The 21,442-nt window shown below is 47.3% G+C and overlaps 1 protein-coding gene across 2 annotated transcripts; it reads right to left on the bottom strand.

The window, feature by feature from the left end:
- Positions 1-1,273: 1,273 nt before the first annotated feature.
- Positions 1,274-20,492, bottom strand: SMIM3 (small integral membrane protein 3). Of its 2 annotated transcripts, none has more exons than XM_059416529.1 (2): positions 20,143-20,492; positions 1,274-2,637 (listed from the first exon to the last, which is right to left on the bottom strand). In XM_059416529.1, exon 2 carries the CDS (start codon positions 2,624-2,626, stop codon positions 2,444-2,446), a length of 183 nt encoding a protein of 60 aa, XP_059272512.1. In that variant the 5' UTR covers positions 2,627-2,637; positions 20,143-20,492; the 3' UTR covers positions 1,274-2,443. The 2 variants fall into 2 exon arrangements, with proteins under 2 accessions (XP_059272512.1, XP_059272511.1); XM_059416528.1 differs by lacking the exon at positions 20,143-20,492 and adding an exon at positions 19,690-19,906.
- Between the last annotated feature and the right edge of the window lie 950 nt (positions 20,493-21,442).

The raw sequence follows: 21,442 nt of genomic DNA, 5'->3' as shown, positions 1-21,442 counted from the left end.
GAGATTTTCTCATTTAATTCTGATACCTTCCACTTTACAGACCCAGAATCAGACTCGGAAAGGCTAAGTAGCGCACACACAGCCTACATCCCACGTCCAGCAATTCCCAGTGAGCTGCTTCTCGTAGGCTTGAACTGCAGGAGACTGATCTATGCTTATCAATTACAAATATTCCAAGTTTTCCCTCCAGCAAGCTATTAGGAGGTGTAAGTTCTGGACAGCTGTCACAGTGAAAAAGTTCCCAGGTACTTCAGTACTATGCTTCTCAAAGGACAGGGCGCTCCGTTAAAAACGCTGAATTCTTGGCTCTGTCTTATGCCCATAGCTATGGACTGACAATGGAACCGTGGATGCTTGGCACCCTGTGGTCTCTGTCCCCGCCCAACTAGGTCCCACATGGAAGCCTCACGTGTGTGCATCTGATTGGCAAAACCTAAATCACGTCTGCACCTCTGGCTACAGTTTAGTTAGGGAAATGCACTGTTCACATTCATTGTAGGTTTTCACTTTCTAGCCTTTGTCCCCCACACAGGCATATTAAGGGAAAAGAAAAGAAAAGCAAAAGTTGGGAGAGGTGCTGAGCAAACAATCAGAATCTTTTCACACATACCCATCCCCCTTGACCATTCTTCCCAAACCCTCCTCCCTTACCTCTATACCACAGTCCTATTCCTGGAAAGAGGTGTCCGTTCTGTCTCCACTTCCTCTCCTCCAACTCATTCCTTAACTCACACAATATGATCGCATCCCCCTCATATCACCTCTTAGCACATGACCTTTTCCATCTCCTTGGTTTGTCTCTCCCCCACCCCATCCATCCCTCTTCCACTTCTATGTACCACTTCTGCCAGGTTCTGCACTTAGCACCTTACCGTCTAAGTCTGAGTGCTCTGCCTGGGTGGTCCTGTCCACTTGTGGGGCATGTCTACCATGTGCAGATAATCCCCCAAAGCATAACTCCAGCCATAAAATCTTTGCCAAAGAACACACCCAGGTTTCCAGTTGCATCCTGAAAATGTCTGCCTGAAGATCACAATCACCTTGAACTCGACATGTCTAATACGAAATTCATCGCTTACTTATAAAACGTGTCCTTCCCTCTGCATCCTATGTCCATGTAAACTGTGCAACTACCCAGAAGTGGACTGGATTCTTCTCTTTCCCTTTCAGTTCTTACATTCAAACTGTCTCTAAGGCCCATCAATTCAGTGGAATCATTTACCCGAGTTTCTGAGCTTTGTTTAATAAGTGCTCTCTAAAGAAAGACCTCAGATGTATTCATTCTAGCACTTTATTGGAAATTGGTTGTATATATCAATGAAATAAGACCATGTAAAAGCATCAGTTCACACAATATTCTGACATCTGTGCTATCTTTTTACATAATTTAATACATCCCAAGATGTTCCTGATTTTGGTCAAGAAGCTTGAGTGGTCCAGAAATCTCTCTCTATAAATATAGATCATACCATCTAAAATAACCGTTGTTTTGAGTTAGTTCCAAAAATCCTGGGAACATCTCTTAAAATCTGTAGCTTAGACTGGCTGCAGTGCTGGTGGGAGGGAATGAAGGGCGGACACTTTACACCATGGAGCTGGTTACAGAGGGTGCTGGGGGTGGGGGGTGCAGAGCTCCTCGAGTGTGGGGCACCCAAGTGGATGGGGGCTGGAGATCCTGAAGGGTGCCCAGGCCACTCAGCCACCCTGTGTTTCCCAACATTGCTTGAGTGTCAAAGCGAGGAGACTCCCAATGCAGAAAGAAGCCCACCACCCGAGGTTCCTTGGCATTGCCAAGAAATAGCGGAGCCTCCTTTAGATTGTTACAGGGGTAGATGTTCTGGCACAGAGGAGGTCCTGGAAAGCTCCACCCATCTCCCTCCCCCTAATACGCTCAATTCCCTCCAAATTACATAACTTGAGGGAGTGGCACCACAAAGAAAATGTCTTTGAGCCAAGGTGCTGCTGGCCCTTTGGAATGAGGACAGGATGCCTTTGCTTGATTCGACCTGGGGGGCACTGGCGAAGGCTGTTCTGCCCCAGGCGTGTCTTCTTCACCCCCTTGAAGGCCATTGTCAGCAATTAGGTGCTTTGGTTCTTCAAAGCTTCTCAGCATTGAGCGGTAACACCTCAGGTGGCGGCCTTACTGCTCACAATCGCAAACAGCTTTCATCTCCACCAAGTCATTGGTCCTTGCAACCCTATGAGGTAGGAAGGGCAGGGATCATGATCCCCATTTAAAAGAGAAGGAACCTGGAACCCACAGAATTAGGTCCCTTGCTTGGACTCACACAGCTGGCCGGTGGCAGAATCCAAACAAGAACCCCAGTCTCCTCTCACAGGGCAGGCTCCAGAGTCCACACTCCAAAGCCCCTCTTGCTGCTTTTTGGAGAAGGAAGAGGTTGGGGGAGGGGACATCGTCCACATCACTCTTGGGAGGCTGATCTCAGACGGCCCCGTTGAAGACAGGATGAGTCCGCATGCGATAGATAATGACCGCCGTTGCCGGGCACAGTAACAGGGAGGTCATGATGACAATGGTGGCCAGGATGATGAGGACAATGACCCAGATATCCAGGATGTGCTTGGGGAGCGCGGCTTCCATCGGGACCTGGCTAACGGCATCCATGCTGCTTCACTCTGTGACAGAGGGGAAAAAGGAAGTCACTATCTTGCACCCTCTCCAGGAGTCCGAAGCTTGGGTCACTTACTACCTGTGCTCTTAAGGTTACCTGGCCAGTAAGAATAATGGGCTCACTTACCAAGTGCTTCCTACGTGCGAGGCCCCGTGCTAGGCACTTTCTGTGTATTAACTCACTTAGTCCTCCAACCACCACGTCCATGAGGTAAGGACTATTACTGCCAGCCTTTTGTATTCTTGAACTTTATCTTCAGTTATTTCTACTTTACAGACAAGGACTCCAAAGCCTTTACAGATGTAGTGAATCTGCCCAAGGAAGTGAAGCCGGATGGGTGCAACTCCAGAGCCTCTGTGCCTAACCCTCCCACTACCAAATTACGAGTCTAGCCTCTCGTCTGTTAAAATGGAAGACTGTTTTTGGTCCTGGGTCCCTTCTCCCATTCTCCTGGTAACAAACCTGCTCTTTTCTGTGGAGAACCTACCCATCCCATGCAGTTTACTGAGGGTGCTCACCTAAGCACGGGGCTGGGGAAGGGGTGCTCTAGGCGTGGCCATCACTAATCAAAGCCTCAGTTCCGGGTCTGGGCAAGGGACCCAGGCCGGGGCAGCCAAAGTCCTCCCAGAGCTTTTATGCACAAGCTATTGGGAAAGATGATTCTTTCTGCTGGGGACTGCTAAACCAAAAGGAGGGGAGTCTGGAAAGGATGGGCAGGGAGCTGTCTCACCCACTACAGACAGCCCATCTTAGAGATGGAAGGAGAAATGGAGGCTTCAGGACCTGAACCCCACACAGTCTGATGCCAAGTGCAACGCCGGCCTCCCCAGACACAGAATGAATAATTCCCTGCCTTTAAACCAAGTCAGCGTGGCATCTCCCACTTAACAGTTAAGAGTTCTGATGGACAGGCTGTATATCGGATATTTCCAAACTTTTTCCAATTCACAGCACCCTTAGTGTCTTAGAAATTTTTTCACAGCTCTGTGGGCCCAAAGAAATACCTAGCAGTTCCATTTATTGCAGAGTTAGCTTCAAACAACTCAGTAAGTATTTATGTCCTAAAGATTTGTAGCTGTTAAAAAAAAAGTGGTGCACACAAGTTGAAAAAAGAAAATATTTTTATTTCATTCTTCGCCAGTTACTTGCTAATGGGACGTGGGCAGTGGTTACGAACTGCACAACTCTGTAGACTCTGAAGTCAGACTTGACAACACCACGCCCACTTCCCATCGCACGTTCATTTATGCACACCAGCTGCTGTATCCTGGCACCCTCCAGAAACAGCTTCACGAAATAGAGCATCGCCAAAGGGACCTTAGTAAAGTTAACGTTACAACCATCAACTTTCTTGAGCTAGTTGTTTGCACAGTGTCTGTGCAAACATGTTACAGATCCCACAGCCCCCATACACACACTTTTCCAGTGAGTTCACTGTGGCTCCCAGGGCTCAGGGTACAACCTAGGAACCACAGATGGAACCCATTCCCTACCCAGAGGGCACAAGGGTGAACCAAACATTCTCCTGTGGTTCCTTCTAGATCTGAGATCTGTATTTCTGTGATTCTAGGTCCAGACAAAATTCCAATTCCAGTCCAATGCCCTGCTTTGTTCTAATCAGTACCTTTTCCTTCTTAATGCCTTTGGCTCCATGCCTGCTGTTGCCCCGCTAAATAAGGTGCTGATAGCCATACCCAGGGCAAAGCCCCCAAGATATACACACAGGGATGTTTATTTCTACCTCGTTTGTTATAGCAACCAATGCAACAAGTGTCCACAAGAGTAAAACAGCATATATCCATGTATTGGTATACCATGCAGCTGTCCCCATTCACTCATTTGACAAATATATAGTGCTTACTACTCACCAAGTATTGTTCCAAGTGTGTCACAAATGTTTACATATTTAATGGTTATTATTAAAAAGAATGATCTACAGTGAGTTCTGAATATTTTAAGCAGGGGATGGGGGAAATACAGTAGAGAATAATGTGGATAGGGTTATTCCTCTGGCTCAGATTTTGTAGGATTAAGTAGACAGATAAGGAATGATACATAAATGTAAAATCATTTATGAGCAGAATCTAAAGAAAGTGTTCAATAATGCTTACCTGGGGGCTGGACTAGGAGTGGGAGAAGCTTTTGCTTTCTATTCTTCGTGTTTTCATGCTGTTTGAAATTTCTAATCATGAGCATGTCTTATATTTAATTTTCTTAGGTCAAGACTGAGGGTAAAATGGTCCAAAAAATTCAAGTATGAGCCTAGATCGGTGCTCACCAAATGTCCTATACTGTGCCAAGTGAGAACCATCTTAGGACAGGATTTAAAAAACAAAACAAAACACTAGTTTTTGGGTCCCATTACAGATTTACTGAATTTGACTCAAGAGGGGACTGGAGGGAGCCATTTTCCCCAATATGCAGCCAGCTTTGGGAACCCCTAGACCCACAGATCTCTAAGGCTGCTGTGACTCTCTTCAGAACTGTGATTTGGCAACTGATTCCCAGGTGCTCTGTAGCCAGTCAGATGTAGGCAAGGTCCAGGATGAAGGAGAAGCCTCTGGCAAGCCTGGGAGACCAGGATTATCATCAGGCTGGGGCCTGCCGGGGAGGGAGAGGCAGAGGCTGGCCATACCTCAGCCTTAGAAATGTGATCACTTAACTCCCAAGTCCAAGACACAGAAGCATGAGTCACAGGAGCCGTGCACTAAGGAAGGACAGAAGTGGCAGAAATCATTCTTTGTGGTCTCCTGATGACATCAACAGCTAGCTTGCCCTGGGCCAAAAGAACCCCACAAAAACCCTTTCTGGTAAACCCATTAACATCAAACAGTTTCGTGACTCCAAATGCCAGGAATAATTTCCCTGGCTGACTTTCATATGGAAAACCTGTCATTTACAGGAACTCAGCCTTCAGGGCTCATTCACCACCACGAATCACAGAAGCTACAGCCAGCCATATTTCACAGAAGGCTAAAACGGAGGTCTGGAGGTCTTTCCCCGCCTTAACCCCACCTTCTTCCAGAATAATCATTCAAAGACATAAATCCGATCAAATCACTGCCTGAGCAACACAAAGCAGAAGAGAACAAGTAGATAAATAAATGAAACACTTTCTGTCACCTGTACGCTAGATTGTACTCTTTTGCACATGATGTTATTTAGAACCCTGATCACAAAAAAAAACAAACAAAAAAAACCAGATAAAAGCAGAGCTGCTCTAGGGGCGCCTGGGTGGCTTCAGTGGGTTAAGCCTCTGCCTTCGGCTCAGGTCATGATCTCAGGGTCCTGGGATCGAGCCGGGTATCAGGCTCTCTGCTCAGCAGGGAGTCTGCTCCACGCACCCCCCAGCCCGTCATGCCTCCCTGCCTACTTGTGATCTCTCTGTCAAATTAATTAATTAATTAATTAATTTTAAAAAAAAAAAAAGGCAGAGCTGCTGTAGAATGTCATGAAGGAGGCAAAGGAGGGGTTTGGGGTTCCAGCCTTTAGGGCTAGATAAATATCCTTAGAGCCATAAGCAATAGAGATTAGGATGCTCACCCCCTTCCCACATACAATTCAAACTAAAAGCAATACCAAACTGTAACACTTAAAACTAATTTTCCCAGGTGTTATTTTGGTGTCCCTGCTTATAGCACAGCCTATTCGCTTGGTACAGCACAGCTGTTCAGCTTCCCCTTAAGCCCCTGGGCTCCTCAGAACACAGTCTGAAAACCACAGGTTGTGATATTCTCCAAGGGCCCTCCCAGGGCCACTACTGTTCCAGGGCTCCAAGACTGGCCATGACCATGGCCAGACATCCGAGCGCACGGGGAGTTCTCGCTCCTTGTTTCAACCTTCTCAGTCTTCAAACGTGCCCTCCAACAGGCTGTTTCTTCCCATGGAACATCTTTCCCCACAGTGAAGACAAGTTTTTGTCCCCAAAATAAGAACTACATAAAGCAGATGCCCAGCATCTTTAACGGCACACTGGAAAGTTTTCCTTGAGAAAAAGCAGGACTCTAGGCTTCTGCTAGCTGACTTCTGTTTGACCTCTATCTGGCATCCGGCTGCGTGGTTCCTTGTGAGTGCATAAAACCCTGCTTCTTGGCACATCTAATTAATAACCACAGATCAATATGCTTATCATTTGCTTTGCAGATACACTGCCTGTTATTTCTGATGAATGGGTCACGTCAGACCGTGGCCCAAACGATTCATATCACAAATTTAACCTTCTCACAGATAAAAATGTGATGTTTTTATGACCATGGCAGGTAAAACAGCAGTTAGGCCTAAACTCCTGTCAATTTAAGCTGGCACACTTTATCTCCTAATGACCTCATTAAGTGAATAAGTAAGCACTGACATATGTTCAATATAAGTTTGTCTAAGAAGCTGTGTTGACACCACTCCGCGCTGACAAGCAAATAAGCCACTGGCATCACCAGCCACTGATGCCATCAGGGCCCTTCACCATGACCCCTGCGAGAGGTCAGTTTTTATAAGCAAGTGAAAATCTATTGCGGAAAAAAAAAATCGTCATTCCGGCCAATTCTATCATATGGCAAATTTTCTAGCACCAACAAAAGATATATAAATTTCATATATTAAAATTTCCTGCAGTCCATAGTTTTAGAATAAGAATGCAGGATGACTACTCTGTGCTATCCACCCACCTTTCCATCACGAGACTCACTCCCTAGCAAGCAGCTCTCACCCTCTGACAAAGTAATATTGGTTTTGGCTAAGCCCCATCAGGACAAGTAACTCTGTCCAGGATGTCTTTTTGTTCGTTTGTTCATTCATTCATTCATTCATTCATTCACATACTTACTATATACTAGGTACTCTCTCAGGAATTACCGTTATTTACTCAGAAGATATGACTCACTTCCAGGAAGCACAGAGAAGTTAAGTACGCCTCCTCTTATTTCCTCAAATACAGGATCACACAAGCCAGCATTTAACAAATACCAAGTGCTAAGTACTGTGCAAGGCCTCATCCCACACATTAAATTACTTAAACTTCACAATAATCCTGTGTTGGATACGTTATTTTACAGATGTGGAAATGAAAGCCAGGAGAGGTTAAGCAGCTAGTGATCATAAAGCTAAGCAATGTGACTTTCAGACTCAGGTCTTCTGTCCCTATGTTCATCTCCGCAGCCTCCACACAGACCCAGGAGTAAGAGCATGGAATAGGCCAGATCCACAGCTCTTTTTCCTAAGTCTCAGTCAGACTCATTGCTTTTGGCCAAAAGCATTCTGGATTTAGAGAATTAAGAAAAGATATGCAGTCTACAAAAATCAGGACTTTCACTTCTGATGATCGCAAACTAGATCATTTTGACCAAACCTCCTACTGAGGACAACTGGAAAAATTGGACCTCTCCCCCACCCCCTAAAAAACCAACCAACCAACCAAACAAACAAACCTAAAAAACTGCCTGAAGGCACTAAGAAGTAATAAAATAATGAGGACTTGCCAGGCTAAGATCTAGAAACAGACAGAAATCCAGGGAGATGAGCCTGGCATTTGAAGCAGCATTTCCCTGAGTGGAGGATGGAGACTAAGCAGAGTTTCTGACAGACTCAGGGATCTAAGAACTGCCAAGACAGGAAGAATAAAACCTCTGCATTCTGAGGTGGGACTTCAAAGAGTACTCAGTGCTAAGAGTGAACTAGAAGCTTTCCAACCCCAGAGACTGTGACCCAGGTTTGAATCCTCACAGTCCCTGAAACTGAATTAAGGTTGTCTCACATTGCCAGTACCTCTAGGGTCCAGGCAGCAGCAAACCTGCATCCTCTCCGGAGGAGGGCACGTCACAATCGGCTTCAAAAATTTTTTATTGAGGGGCGCCTGGGTTGCTCAGTGGTTTGGGCTGCTGCCTTCGGCTCGGGTCATGATCTCAGGGTCCTGGGATCGAGCCCCGCATCGGGCTCCCTGCTCCGCAGGAAGCCTGCTTCCCTCTCTCTCTCTCTCTCTCTCTGCCTGCCTCTCTGCCTACTTGTGACCTCTGTCAAATAAATAAATAAAACCTTTTAAATTAAAAAAAAAATTTTATTGAAATGTAATGTCCAATGCAAAACCGAGAATAATCAGGACTGAAAAAAGACAAGATGACAAGAACAGAACCATCAGAAACAACAGACAATAGAAAAAGATCTACAGGGACTCCAGATATTGGAGTTGTCCCTCAGGCACACCCTTTAAATAACCTTGCTTACTATGTTCAAGGAGACTGAGAATTTTGACAGAGAACTGGAAACAATAAGAAAGAACATAACATGTTTTTTTAAAGAATCAAATAGAAATTCTAGAACTGAAAAATACAAATAGAAATAAAAATTCAACAAATGGGCTTAACAGCAGATGCAACATAAAAGAAAGAAGAATTAGTGAACTAAAAAGAAAAAAAAAACACTTAGAATGAAGCAGAGGATAAGAAGAGCACATTATTATAAGTCTGCTGGGAACCATAAAGAGAAAAAACAGTATCTTCAAATGAAAACCAATTAGACTGACATCTAACTTCTCCACAGAACGGAACCTGGAAAAGAACAGAATGATATCTTTAAAGCACCGAACAAAAATAACTGCCAAGAGTTAAGATGAAATAAGACATTTTCAGACAAAACAGAATTAAAATAGCAAATAAATAGTAAAAGAAAGAGAATTAAAGTTTTCTATATTTCTTGCATTGTCTGGAAAGGGCAGAAGAACCAAATAATATTAGACTTTGTTAAATCAGGGACGTATACTGTAATCTCTAGGACAGTCATTTAGAAATAGTAAAAGAGTACATAACTTCCAGAGAAAAGGGAAAGAGGGAAAAATAGAACACTGTGAACAAAGAGAAAACACAAAGAAAGATAGTAGATTTAAAGTTAAACCAACAAAAACTACTGGCATATATATATAACTTTAAAATATATACAAATATACATTTTTTATAAGAGACACATAGGGATTCAGGAAGATTAAAAGTTAAAGGACTCAAATACCATCTATTCACGAGTTGTTTAAGCTAGTAGAGCTATCTTACTGTCAGAGAAAGAGTTTTAGGCAAACAATATAACTAGGGATACCAAAAAATAAAATGATTTTTAATTTTTCTGTACCTAATTTCAGAATTATAAGGAGAAACAGATGAAGCCACAGTGACACTGGGGGAGTTCAACACAACTCTTCTGAATACTGATAGAACAAAAAGTTTTTTTAAATCAGCTAAGCACAGAAGAGTTGTTTTTTTTTTTTTAAGATTTTATTTATTTATTTGACAGAGAGAGAGATCACAAGTAGGCAGAGAGGCAGGCAGAGAGAAAGAAAGGGAAGCAGGCTCCCCGCTGAGTAGAGAGCCCGATGTGGGACTCGATCCCAGGACCCTGAGATCACGACCCGAGCCGAAGGCAGTGGCCTAATCCACTGAGCCACCCAGATGCCCCAGAAGAGTTCTTTTTTAAATCAGCTAAGCTAAGAAGAGTTCTTAAATTAATAGTTTTCTATACTATATGATTTCCAATATAAAGTACTAAAACTAATTAAATATAAAAAGTTAACATTTAAATGTTTATCTCTGGGAATAATTTTTATGTATTAATATATTTACTATAATATTAAATTTAATATTTAACATATATAATTGGAATATACATTATGCTATATTTATATATATGTATATAAAATTCCCAATTGTGTAGTAATATAAATTCATTTAATGGTATTGGAAGAAAATAACTTTGAGGATAAGTACATTAGAAAAAAGGGAAGGACAGAATGCTGCATTAAAAAACAAGTTGAAAGAATAATTTCAGTGTAAGAGCAAGTGGTTTTTAGAAATTATTTCATATGCTAAGTCACTTGACCTAACTCACAAAACAGAAAGTTGCTTCTAGTATGCTCAGAACTGTAAAGAGGATATTTCTGTAAAGCGATTGTGGTAAGTAAAACTCTAAGATGAGCCCCATAATCTCTGTTCCCTGGTGCCACCCCTCAGATTAGGTTAGGTCACATAACAAGCATGAAGGGATTTTGCAGACGTGGTTAAAGTTCCAGACCCCCTGACTTTAAGGTAAATAGAAATATCATCCTGGGTGGGCCTGACGTAATCAGGTGAGCGGCCCTCAGCCAAGGACTGAAGGTTTCCCTGAGGTCAAAGACACTGCTCTGCTGGCTTTGAGTTGCAAGAAACAAATCTGCCAACAACCTGAGTGAGCCTGCAGGCAGAGTCTTTCCTAATTCATCCTCCAGAGGGAAAATGCAACTTGGCTGATACCTTGACTGAAGTTTTGTAAGGACCCACCAAGGAAACTGTGAGGTCATGAATGTATTTTTAAGCCACCAAATTGGTGCTAATTTGTTATGGCAGCAACAGAAAACTAACACAGCAATACTATTTCATAATGGGTTTATTCTGTGGAGAAGAAATCTCTACAGAGTCATAGCACTCTAGAAATCTACATAGAATTTAGATACTACCTAGCTTAAACCACACAGCCTCCCTTCCATTTTATAGGTGAAGGAAATTACTTGCCCAAGGTCACACAGCAAGTTAAGGGCAGAACTGAGGGGAAAACTCAGGCCGCCTGATCTGCATGATCTTTTTTTTTTTTTTTAAAGGGTTTTTTTTTTTTTTTTTAAAGATTTTATTTATTTGTCAGAGAGAGAGAGAGAGAGAGCAAGCGAGCAAAGGCAGACAGAGTGGCAGGCAGAGTCAGAGGGAGAAGCAGGCTCCCTGCCGAGCAAGGAGCCCGAGCTGGGACTTGATCCCACGACGCTGGGATCATGACCTGAACTGAAGGCAGCTGCTTAACCAACTGAGCCATCCAGGCATCCCTTTATTTTATTTTATTTTATTTTAAGATTTTACTTATATATGTGAGAGAATGAAACAGAGAGCGCACTCATGAGAGGGGAGAAGCAGACTCCCTAGTGAGCAGAGAGTCCAATGTGGGACTCAATCCTGGGACTCCAGGATCACGACCTGAGCTGAAGGCAGTTGCTTAACCAACTGAGCCACCCAGGCGCCCCTGCATGCTCCTTTCAAATGCCATTGCTCTCCTATTTAAGATGTTTACTGGGAGAAAGTAAGGAGTCCAGGTGGAGAAAGCAACAGGAGGGAACAAACTGATAGCAGAATGACAGCCAGCCAGGCTTCTTGATTCTAGCTCTTTACTGCATGAAAGCCATGGGAGCCTTGATGCCCTGAGACCTAGGCCACATCACAGTAGGTGGGACAGGTGAGACGGTTTTTCAGGGACGGATACACACACACACACACACACACACGCCCCTCAACCAAAAATAAATCCTGTCATAATCTCTGGTGAATGCAGTTCCATCCTGATTCAAGGTCCAAATGCAAATGAATCTAGGGAAGAAGGTAGTGGCGAAGCCTGTAACTAGCACCCCTCACCGTGAGACCATCAGGGAAGAGGAAGAGACGCGGGCACCTTACTCGTCGTGGGAGAGCCCACCATGGTGGAGAAAGGCACCACTGCGTCTGGGAGGAAGGACAGGACAATGGGCCTGGGTTCCCGCTCTGCCGCAACCCGGACTTCACCCAGCACGGCTCATTCTCCTCTCAGAAAGCACCCCCTCTACTCAGCAGTAGGGGTACTGAACACGCGGTTCTTGAATCAACAGCTGCCCGAGCTCCTGGAGGCTGTAGAGTGATGGGAGTGCATCGCAACAGAAGGAATACTCGGGAACAGCGGGGAATTCTCCTCCACACTCCCACGACAGTGCTAAGAGCCCAGGCTCGGAAGCCAGCTGGCTTGGGTTTCCATGTGACTCCACCACTTTCTCACTGACCTGTGTCAAGTAAGTTATCAAACTTCCTGATGCTTCCATTTACTCAGTTGAAAACAAAAGCAAAAATGGCCAAATAATAGTATCTTCCCCATAGGGTCAGTAGAAGTCCATGAGAGGATCACACATAAGTACTTGGCAGTATTCTGACGTGCGACGGGCACTCCACAAACACTCACTCCCAGGAATGATTAGTCATTCCTGACTGGGGGGACACACGCACCCAAGCAAACAGCCTCCCCCTGATCCCCGCAGTTAGAATTTGTTAGGATCCCTGACTCGGTGCATTTCTTCCCTTTATCAACCAAGATGACAGAGGCTCAGGCCCCTGTCATCTTAATGTCCATTTAATGGATTTTTTAAAATCAACCAATGATATGCTTGATTAACCATACAGATTCCTCCAGTACGAGCAGGAAACAGAGGACACAGCAATTCAGTATACACGGTCGGTGCCGTGATACACGCTGAGCATCGAGGAGTGGGGGAGATGGAGATGTTTGTCCCTAAGAAGCTCACCCTCTTCTGCAGGGAAAAGACACTGCGGTAAATTGCTGGTTGCAATACAAGGCAGAACACTCCGACTTTGAAGGTGCAAAGCACATGCTCTTGGAGAAGAGGAAGGAAGTGGAAAGAGAAAGAAAAAGACCGCAGATAAGACGATCTTCTCTTTGATCTGAATGCTGTTTTCCATCCTTATCAGAAGTGTGACTTGGGGCAAGTTACTTAAAATCTCTAAACCTCAGTCTTCTCGTCTTTAAAATAGGGACACTAAGAGCCACTATACTGAATTCTACTTTTGTGAGGATTAAGTGAGACAACAGGCGTATAGTCCTGAAACATAACAGATGCTCAAAGAAATACTCATCTTCATTCCTTTGCTCTTATCTAAGTAAAACAGAACGCTTTAAAAAGAAGGGGGACTGGGCACCTGGGTGACTCAGTCGTTAAGCGTCTGCCTTCAGCTCAGGTCATGATCCCACGGTCCTGGGATCAAGCCCCACATAGGGCTCCCTGCTCAGTGGAGAGCCTGCTTCTCCCACTCCCCCTGCTTGTGTTCCCTCTCTTGCTGCCTGTCAAATAAATAAATTTTAAAAACAAGGGGGGGGGGGACTTTGATATAGGCTTTGAAGAGAAGTAGGTGTTCAAAAGGAAAAAATAAAGAGAAAGGCAGAATGAATAGAATAGCTACATCAATGAAGCTCCACAGTGGTAAGATACAGGGCGTGCCAGGGGGCATATGAAGCCCTTATGGCTTAGGCAAGAGGCTTAACTGTTCTAAACTTATGTTTCATCTGTAAAATGGGAACAGGAATAACTACTGGTAGTAGCTACTTGTTCGGGATATCTGGGGGTCTGAATGAGCTAATACCTATAAAGCATTGACTTCAGACCATGCCTGGTACACATAAGGGCTTCATCCACATAACACTGAGCTGGGGGACACAGCCGAGCTCCTAAATTCAGAGCGTTCAGGGACCCTACTTCGAGGCTGATCTAGGAAAGCACAGGGATAGTTTCAGACGCAGGGCCTTTGAGAGTCTGTCCGGGCTTTGATCTCCCACAGGAAAAGCACACCCTGAGCCCAGGTAGCAATTAACTTCGGAGGGATTGCCCATGGTTATCCAACCGGTTTTACCACCAAGGAGCTCTCTGAGGAAGAAGGCAATAAAATAAATGACTTCCTCTGGCTGGCAAGCTTAATTATCCCAAAGTGGGAGAAAGAGCAGACGGAGGCAGGTGGCTTCCTGCAGGTGTGGCCTCGGGCCAGCACTGCCAGGGCTCGGAGCAGACAGCTCGGGGCACCGAGGCCAGAGAGCAGGCAGTGAGCCCCAGCTCTGAGTCACGGATGCCAAGGCCATCTCTTTGGGCATCCTGCCAAATAGGGAGAATGAGGCTGACCGTTCCCACCCAGGGAGCAGACTCAGGGGCCTACCAGCATCATTCCACTGAGAGGACCCCTTCCTAAGGCTCTCCCCTCAGGAGGAGCTAGTGCAATCATCTGAGAAGAATGGAGCATCTAAGCCAGACAGAGAAAGCAAGTCCTGAGAAGAGGCTCCACTGACCACTTACTAGCCTAGGGCAGCTACTGTCCTGATTCCAGTCCAAGACTTTTCTGCTTGCTGATCCTTCTCCTTAGAATGCTCTTCCCTGCAGATCTTGCTTTTCCAGACACAACCAGTGTCTCAGTGTCCAGGTCTCAACTTAAAGGTCATTTCTTTGGAAAAGCTTTTCCAGAACCACCTTGTTAAATCACTACCCTCCTTCGGCCATCATACTCTGTCTCAGACCTTGTTTTAATGTCTTCAGACACTGTTCACAATTTGAAAATTAGCTTGTTTGCTGGTGTGTGTGTTCTTCCTGGGTATTGTTACCCACTCAAATGCAAGCACAGGAGAGCAGAAGACTTGCCTTCTATTCCTGGCTACACCGTCAGCACCGCTCCCGGGCTCTGGCACACAGTGTGTGCCCACTAAACCTAAGATGGGTGAGGGGTGAGTACAGACAGACAGGAGAACTTCAGACTTCAGTTTCAGTGGGACTTAGCTGTCCAGAAAGTGTCCTCACCCCCATGACCTTAAAAGTCAGAATCCCCTCTTGAAAACAAAATGCATCCTCTAACTTGATCACTTTCTGGGCTCTCTGCGCATGCACAAGGATTATGAGGGGTTCCTCCTTTCCCAGACTAGACTGTACCTACCAGGCAAAGAAGGGAGGAGGGCTGACCTTTCAGAATAATGTTCTCTAGGATTCCCTGTGCTCCAGAGCTGGGCATGGAGCTGAGTGTGGGGGTAGGGGAGTTGCGGTCCACAGTAGGAAACTTTCCTTCTCTGTTCTCAGAACAGAAAGCTGGTAAAAAGGGAGGGGGTTTCCCAGGCTTACTCCTGGGTGGGGGGGGGGGGGGGGCGAGCGTCCCCATCTCACATTCACCCTCGGAGACAGTCCCCTTCCCCTTCTGTAATAGCCGCAAGTGTTTACCAAGCCAAGCCATCTCACTAGGGACCTCTGTTCCAAAGACGGGGCCAGAGGAAGGGACGGGCAGGACACACAACTATCAAAAATGTGAAATGAATCAAATCAGAGGACTCTCTCCAATCATCCGAGGTCCCCGAGGAGCACTCTGTTCTTGTTTTGCCCCAATTGGCTTCCGTCCCCATCAAAATTCTTAACAGCCTAAAGACCTCTTCCCTGCCTGAGTTTCTATCTGCTCTTCTGTGGCTGGAAAAATGGAAAAACACCAGGATATTTCAAAGAGATCAGAAAGACAGCCAGGGCTATTCAAGTCTGCACGTACCCATCGGACCCAGCCAATCACAGAGTTTAGAAACCAACAGGGAGCCAGCAGAGAAGCCCAAGCCAAATCCACAGCATCCTGCTTAAGCCTCTACCATCCATCACGATTATTTGCCAGTGACTAAGTGCATGCTGTGTGCTGGGCCAACAAAGGAGACTCTTCTTGGTGGTGGGCTGGGCGGGGGAGGGGGTGGTGTAGGTCAGTGACAGAGCTGCAAGGACACCACAGTGCTGTGACTCCCCTACTAAGCTACATGATCAGGAACGGTCGATCTCCTAAAATACAGGCAGCAGACAGAACAGTGGCCCCTCGAAGATGTTCACGTCCTGGTCTCTGGAACCGTGACTATAAAAAAGGAAGCATGACTCAGAGGGCAGAGTCATGAAAACAGGGGCAAAGGAACTCTGCAGATGTGATTAAAAGACTCTGAGATCAGGAAATTCTCTTGGATCATCAAGTGGGCCCAGTCTAATCACACAAGTCCTTAAAAGTGAAGAGAAAGGCAGGAGGGCCAGAGAAATATGGCATGAGAAGCACCTGTCTCACCGTTGCTTGCTTTGAAGACAGAGGAAGCTGGCTATGAGCCAGGGAGTGAGGAGGTCTATAGAAGCAGGGAATGGCCCCCAGCTGACAGCCAGCGAGGAAATGGTAACCTTGGTCCCAAAGCCACAGGAACTGAATTCTGCCGTCAGCTCAAATTAGCAAGGAACCAATTCTCCCCTAAAGACTCCAGAAAGAAACTCAGCCTACCAATGCCTTGATTTTCTTCTAGAAAGACCCACACCAGACTTCTGACCTGGAGAACCATAATAAACAAATTTGATTTTTTTGAAGCTACTAAATTGAGGTTATGTTTTACAGCATTAGAAAATGACTACACTGTGTGAGCCTGACTAAGTCCCTCCTTCAAACTGGGCCTCCTTCTCTCATCAGTCAGTTGGAAAGGGTGGTCACGGTGATCCATAAAGGTCCAGCTGGCTCTCCAAATCTCACTCTGTTCCCCTGACACCCTACCTCCTCTAGAGCCCTGACCGAGGTCCAGGATAGTCTTAGGCTGAAGGCCATTAAGGCAAAAAAAGAAAGAACGAACGAACCAAGGAGTGGAGAAGATGAATCTTTAAAAGCCCCAAGGTGTTTCCTAAAATGCCACCCAGCATCCTCGAAAAAAAAGTCTCCCATTTTGCCATTTGTTACTTTCTTGACCATCCCCTAGAGGAATGAGGTGGAAAATCTGGGAGAGCAAGAAAAAAAATCTCCAGGATCAATTGGTAGAAACTGGCCAGAGCACCGAGTTAAGGGTTACCTAGCCTTGCAGAGATTCCAAGGTGCAAGGTCCCGATTGTCGATTGTTAGCATCAGCCTGGGGCAGGGGATTAGGACTGGTGACAGGTACGCCACACACAGGTCACCAGCACTTGACACTGACTTGGGGAGTTTAGTTTTCTCTGTCATTCCTTCTCCCTCCTCCATTTCAATCTCTCTGATCCTATGTAGTTGGTCACCAGCAATTCACAAGTCCATTCGGCCAATCGGAGTCCAGATCAGTAACATAAGAAAACTAGAGCTATGCACCACTAAGCGATGTAAAGCACACAGTGTAGTCGTTGAATCTGGTTTGCTGTTGTCCACTATGCTAGCCAGGGATAGTTCCGGCCCATTCCTGGACACCACTGAGCTTTTCTCTTGGATGTTTCTGTTTCCCTAGTGAGTTGGAAGGATACTAGGGTTCCTAGCGATTTATTAGTCCAGTGGCTGTCAAATTCTTACTTATCCTCCCCTCAGTCACCCTGCAAGTAAGTGACAGAAGCAAGATCTGAACCCAGATCCCCATAATTCCAGTGAGGTTCAGAGGTTCAGAGCATGAAACGTGGCCCTGAAACGTGGGTGTAAACTGCAGCTTCCTGAGATCACGGGTGAGTGCCCTACTCTCTCTGGAGCTCAGTCTTCTCCACTAGAAGATGGAAAGAATGGTGGTATCTACCTCATAGGATTGTGGTAAAGACTAAATGAATTAACACATGTAATATGCTTAGAATAATGCCTGGCTCATAGTCAGCACTCAGTAAATGTGAAGTACGATAATTTTTTTAAGTAGGCTCAACATAGGGCTTGGGCTCACTGCCCGGAGATCAAGACCTGAGCCGAGATCAGACGTCCGACACTGAGCCGACTGAGCCATCCAGGAGTCCCTCAAGTATGATCATTACAACATTTGGCTTGTCCGGGCCATTGGGGAGAGTGTCGCAGGGTGTGGTAACACTAGCATTTACTCCTATAAACTGTGAGTGTGAGTACACATGTCTATCTTTGAGTCCACTGCCAACAGTGGCTGTGTAAGACCAATGAAGAGAAAGATTCTCTTTCCTTGGAGACGTTTACTTTATCTGTAGATTTGAAACCACAGAGAAGAAACAGATGCGCGCTTTTTAAAAGAAGGATCAGAATACAGGTAGGAAAGCCCCTGAAACTGAGACTGCCACTTACCCCCTTGGCCTGTCACACCTGGGTCCCATATGTGACCCAACCACAGGAGGCCCCCAAAGTCTCTAATTTGGTTTATGTCTCAAACACCTCACCCCAGCTCAATGATTCTTAGGCTATGCCAGAGACAGGGGATCCCCAGACCTTTCACGCAGTGGAGCCCACAGCTGGGATGCCCCGAGAGGTCACTGTTTGGAATATTTGAGAGAGCATGACTTGTAAGCTCTGTGACATGACTCATAACCCCGGGACAGCTGGAAACAGGAGGTCCCTGCTACGGTGGAGAAGTGCTTCTCCTCAGCTTTTTCGGTCACTGCTGCAGAAGTACATGATGTCCTGGGGCCCGGCTGGGCTGTCTTGCGTGCACTCACGGGACAGTTGGCTGGCCCACGTAACCCAGAGAGCACATCACGCCCAGCCGTAGCCACCCAGCTGTTCCATCCCTACTTCATTTTACAGATGTGGAGAGCCGGGTCAAGAGGGGGAAAATGCCTCATCAAGGTGACTCCGAATGTCTCCTGACTTCCAGAGACTTGTCCTTCCCACCCCACACCCACCCCCAAGCCCCATTAGGGCATTTGCAAGCCTTCCTATTTGCCCACTGTGGTGGTACCACAGGTCCTAGCAGCTGTTCAAGGAATCTTTGAGACGTCAATGTTTGAGATGCGGTCACTACCACCGCCAAGAACTCTGAGGACTCAACAGAGAAAGACCCCTGAGAACCGCCCCCACCCCCACCCCGGATGCCAGCAGGACCAGGGCCAGTGAGGAAGAAAGGGTGCGGCTGCAGGAATAGGAGTCCAGCGCCGCTACTCAAAATAACAACCTCCCACAACTGTGCAGGTTTTCAAGGTTTACACTGCTCGTTCCTCCACACTGTGAACAGTACTGAGCACCTATTTGCCAGGTCCTGGGCCAAGTGCTCAGGAGGCTTCGGAGATGGGCCACGGAGAGACAGTCTCCACCCTCCAGGAATTTGTGGAGGGGTGGGGAGAGAAAAGGTGCGAGAGAACCCACGACTGGAACAACCAAGTCCGAAGTAAGGAGGCAGGAGGAGGAGGGCACCTGGAAGGAAGGCTCCTCTCCACGATGCTCTGCACACCCCCTCTCTCGTTTGATTTCTGTACGCAAAAGACTATTTTCTCCCTTTCACAGATGGAGAAACAGGGCCGCGAGACAGGATGGGGAAACTGCTAGTGCCGGACCAAGGGAACCGACACCCCACTCCAAACTCCTGGTGCCTCCCACGCGGGGCTTTGGGAGAAGCCGCCGGCCGCGGGTCTGAGCTCACCCACCCGAGCGGCCGCTCCCGGGAGGCCCCAGATCGGCCGAGACGGTGGCTTTGGCAAGTTCGGGGCTGAGAAAAACAGAAAAGGGGAACGCAAAAGTGATGACGGGGGAGGAAGGAGACAGAAGAGGGGGACGGAGAGGACAGTTGGGAGGACGCTGGGGTAGGAACCACGGGAGAACGGAGCCCCACTCACCGCGGGATCCGCAGAGCTTCTCCGCAGGAAAGCCCGAGGTCCCCGCCGCAGCCGGATCGCACAGGGTCTGCGGGAGGCTCGGGGCAAGGCACAGCTCCAGCGCTTCCCCGGGCTCGCGGCGGGAGGCCGTCCAGCCCCGGGGGGCGTCTTGGCGCGGCACGTGCCCGGCCCTCGGAGCCCGCGGCGGCGGGAGCGCGCAGGAGCAGCTGGGACGCGCGGCTCGGCCCCGGGGCTGCGCTCGGCGGCGCTGCATTGCGCGGCCGCCAGGGACCGCCCCCGGAAAGCCCGGGCCCCCGGCCGCAGCCGCGCCGCCCCGCCCCGCCCCGCCGCCCCCTCCGCCGCCCCGGCTTCCCCTCCGCCCCCGCGGCCGCCCAGACTTTCCCTCCGGCCCCCGCACGCGCTGCCGGCAGCCCTGCGCGATCGCTTCCGCCGTCGGGGCTCCGCTGTCCTTACCGTGAACCCGGAGGGTCGGGCGGACCAAATTCCTTTCCGGCCAAAGTCTGGCGGACGGGAGGGACCGAGACTCTCAGCTCCTGCTGGGCGGTGTACGGAGTGTAGGATCCTTGACGAGCCGCTTGGCAAAGTGAGGCTAATGACACCTGTGTCCCAGCCCTGCTGTGAGGACGGACTTAGACGCCAGTGGGAAGCTGGTTGGTTGTCTGTTGTGACACTCCCCTGAGCATCCTGTTCGCTTTTGTGACAGCAGTGAGATGGCCCGATCCAGGGTGCTCATGGGCCCGGGAGAGCTGGCTTCTGAGGACTCCACGCCCCGCAGTTCCCGGCCCAGCTCCCACACTGGACAATGCGACTGTGCGAGCTCCTGCAGCCTCTGTGATGATGCACTGGGGACAGCGACTCGGGTCCCATCTTGGTACCCACAGCTTTTAATTCAGCAGTCGAGTGCTCTTCAGTCTTGGTCTAAAAAACAGGAGCTCAGGCCTTGACCATCAGTGTGACCTTGAGAAGCCTTGGAGCTCAGTTTCTTCCTCTGCCCACTAGGTTGAGAACTAGCTATACTGCCTTCCCAGGCCTAAATCGGATATGGTGTGGGGGCTGAATTTAGCCCCTACTGTCTTCTCTGAGTCGGGGATGAGATCAGCAGAAATGACATCTAAATCATCACTACCAGATGCCAGTTTTTTTTAGAGCGGAAACAATGAGGATGAAGGGAATTGACATGAGAAATGATTTGACAAAAATTCTAGGAAATGTCACCCAACATGTTTTAATCAAAAGAGACGTCTGGAAACTTAAAAACAAACAAGTATCACACAATTCTGAATATTTTAATACAAAACTCTCAGTGGAAAAAAAAAAGTTAAGGAGGACAGTCTCAATTTAATACATGTTCCCTGGTTAGTGGAAGGAGTAGGGGATTACTCTGTATGGACACCTGGTAACTAACTCTCTGCGCCCGGTGTGAATGGGGGCTTCCTTCGGAGAGAAGGCAGAACCCCAGGGCTTGAGCCAGCACTAGCAAGACAGTCTGCCTTTCCCAGGTCACAGTCTTTCAGTACCTCTTTAATAACGATTTGCCCTGGCACCCAAAAGTGAGCCAAAAGAGAAAATCGAATAATAACCTATGGGAAACATATTACATTAGCTCTGTCTCAGTTGGGTTGATTTTGCTGAGGGAGCTCTGGAAGAGAAGAATAATGGATGCCATGTTGGGGTAGGAGGAGGGGGAAAATAGCCCATTTCAGTACCAAACTTTGTCACAGCAAAACCAAGGGAACAACTTACATTTCACTTC

Source organism: Mustela nigripes, chromosome 12, assembly GCF_022355385.1.
Source record: "Mustela nigripes isolate SB6536 chromosome 12, MUSNIG.SB6536, whole genome shotgun sequence".
Taxonomy (NCBI): domain Eukaryota; kingdom Metazoa; phylum Chordata; class Mammalia; order Carnivora; family Mustelidae; genus Mustela; species Mustela nigripes.
Note: the sequence above shows the minus strand (reverse complement) of the source record. Positions and strands in the feature narration are given on the sequence as shown.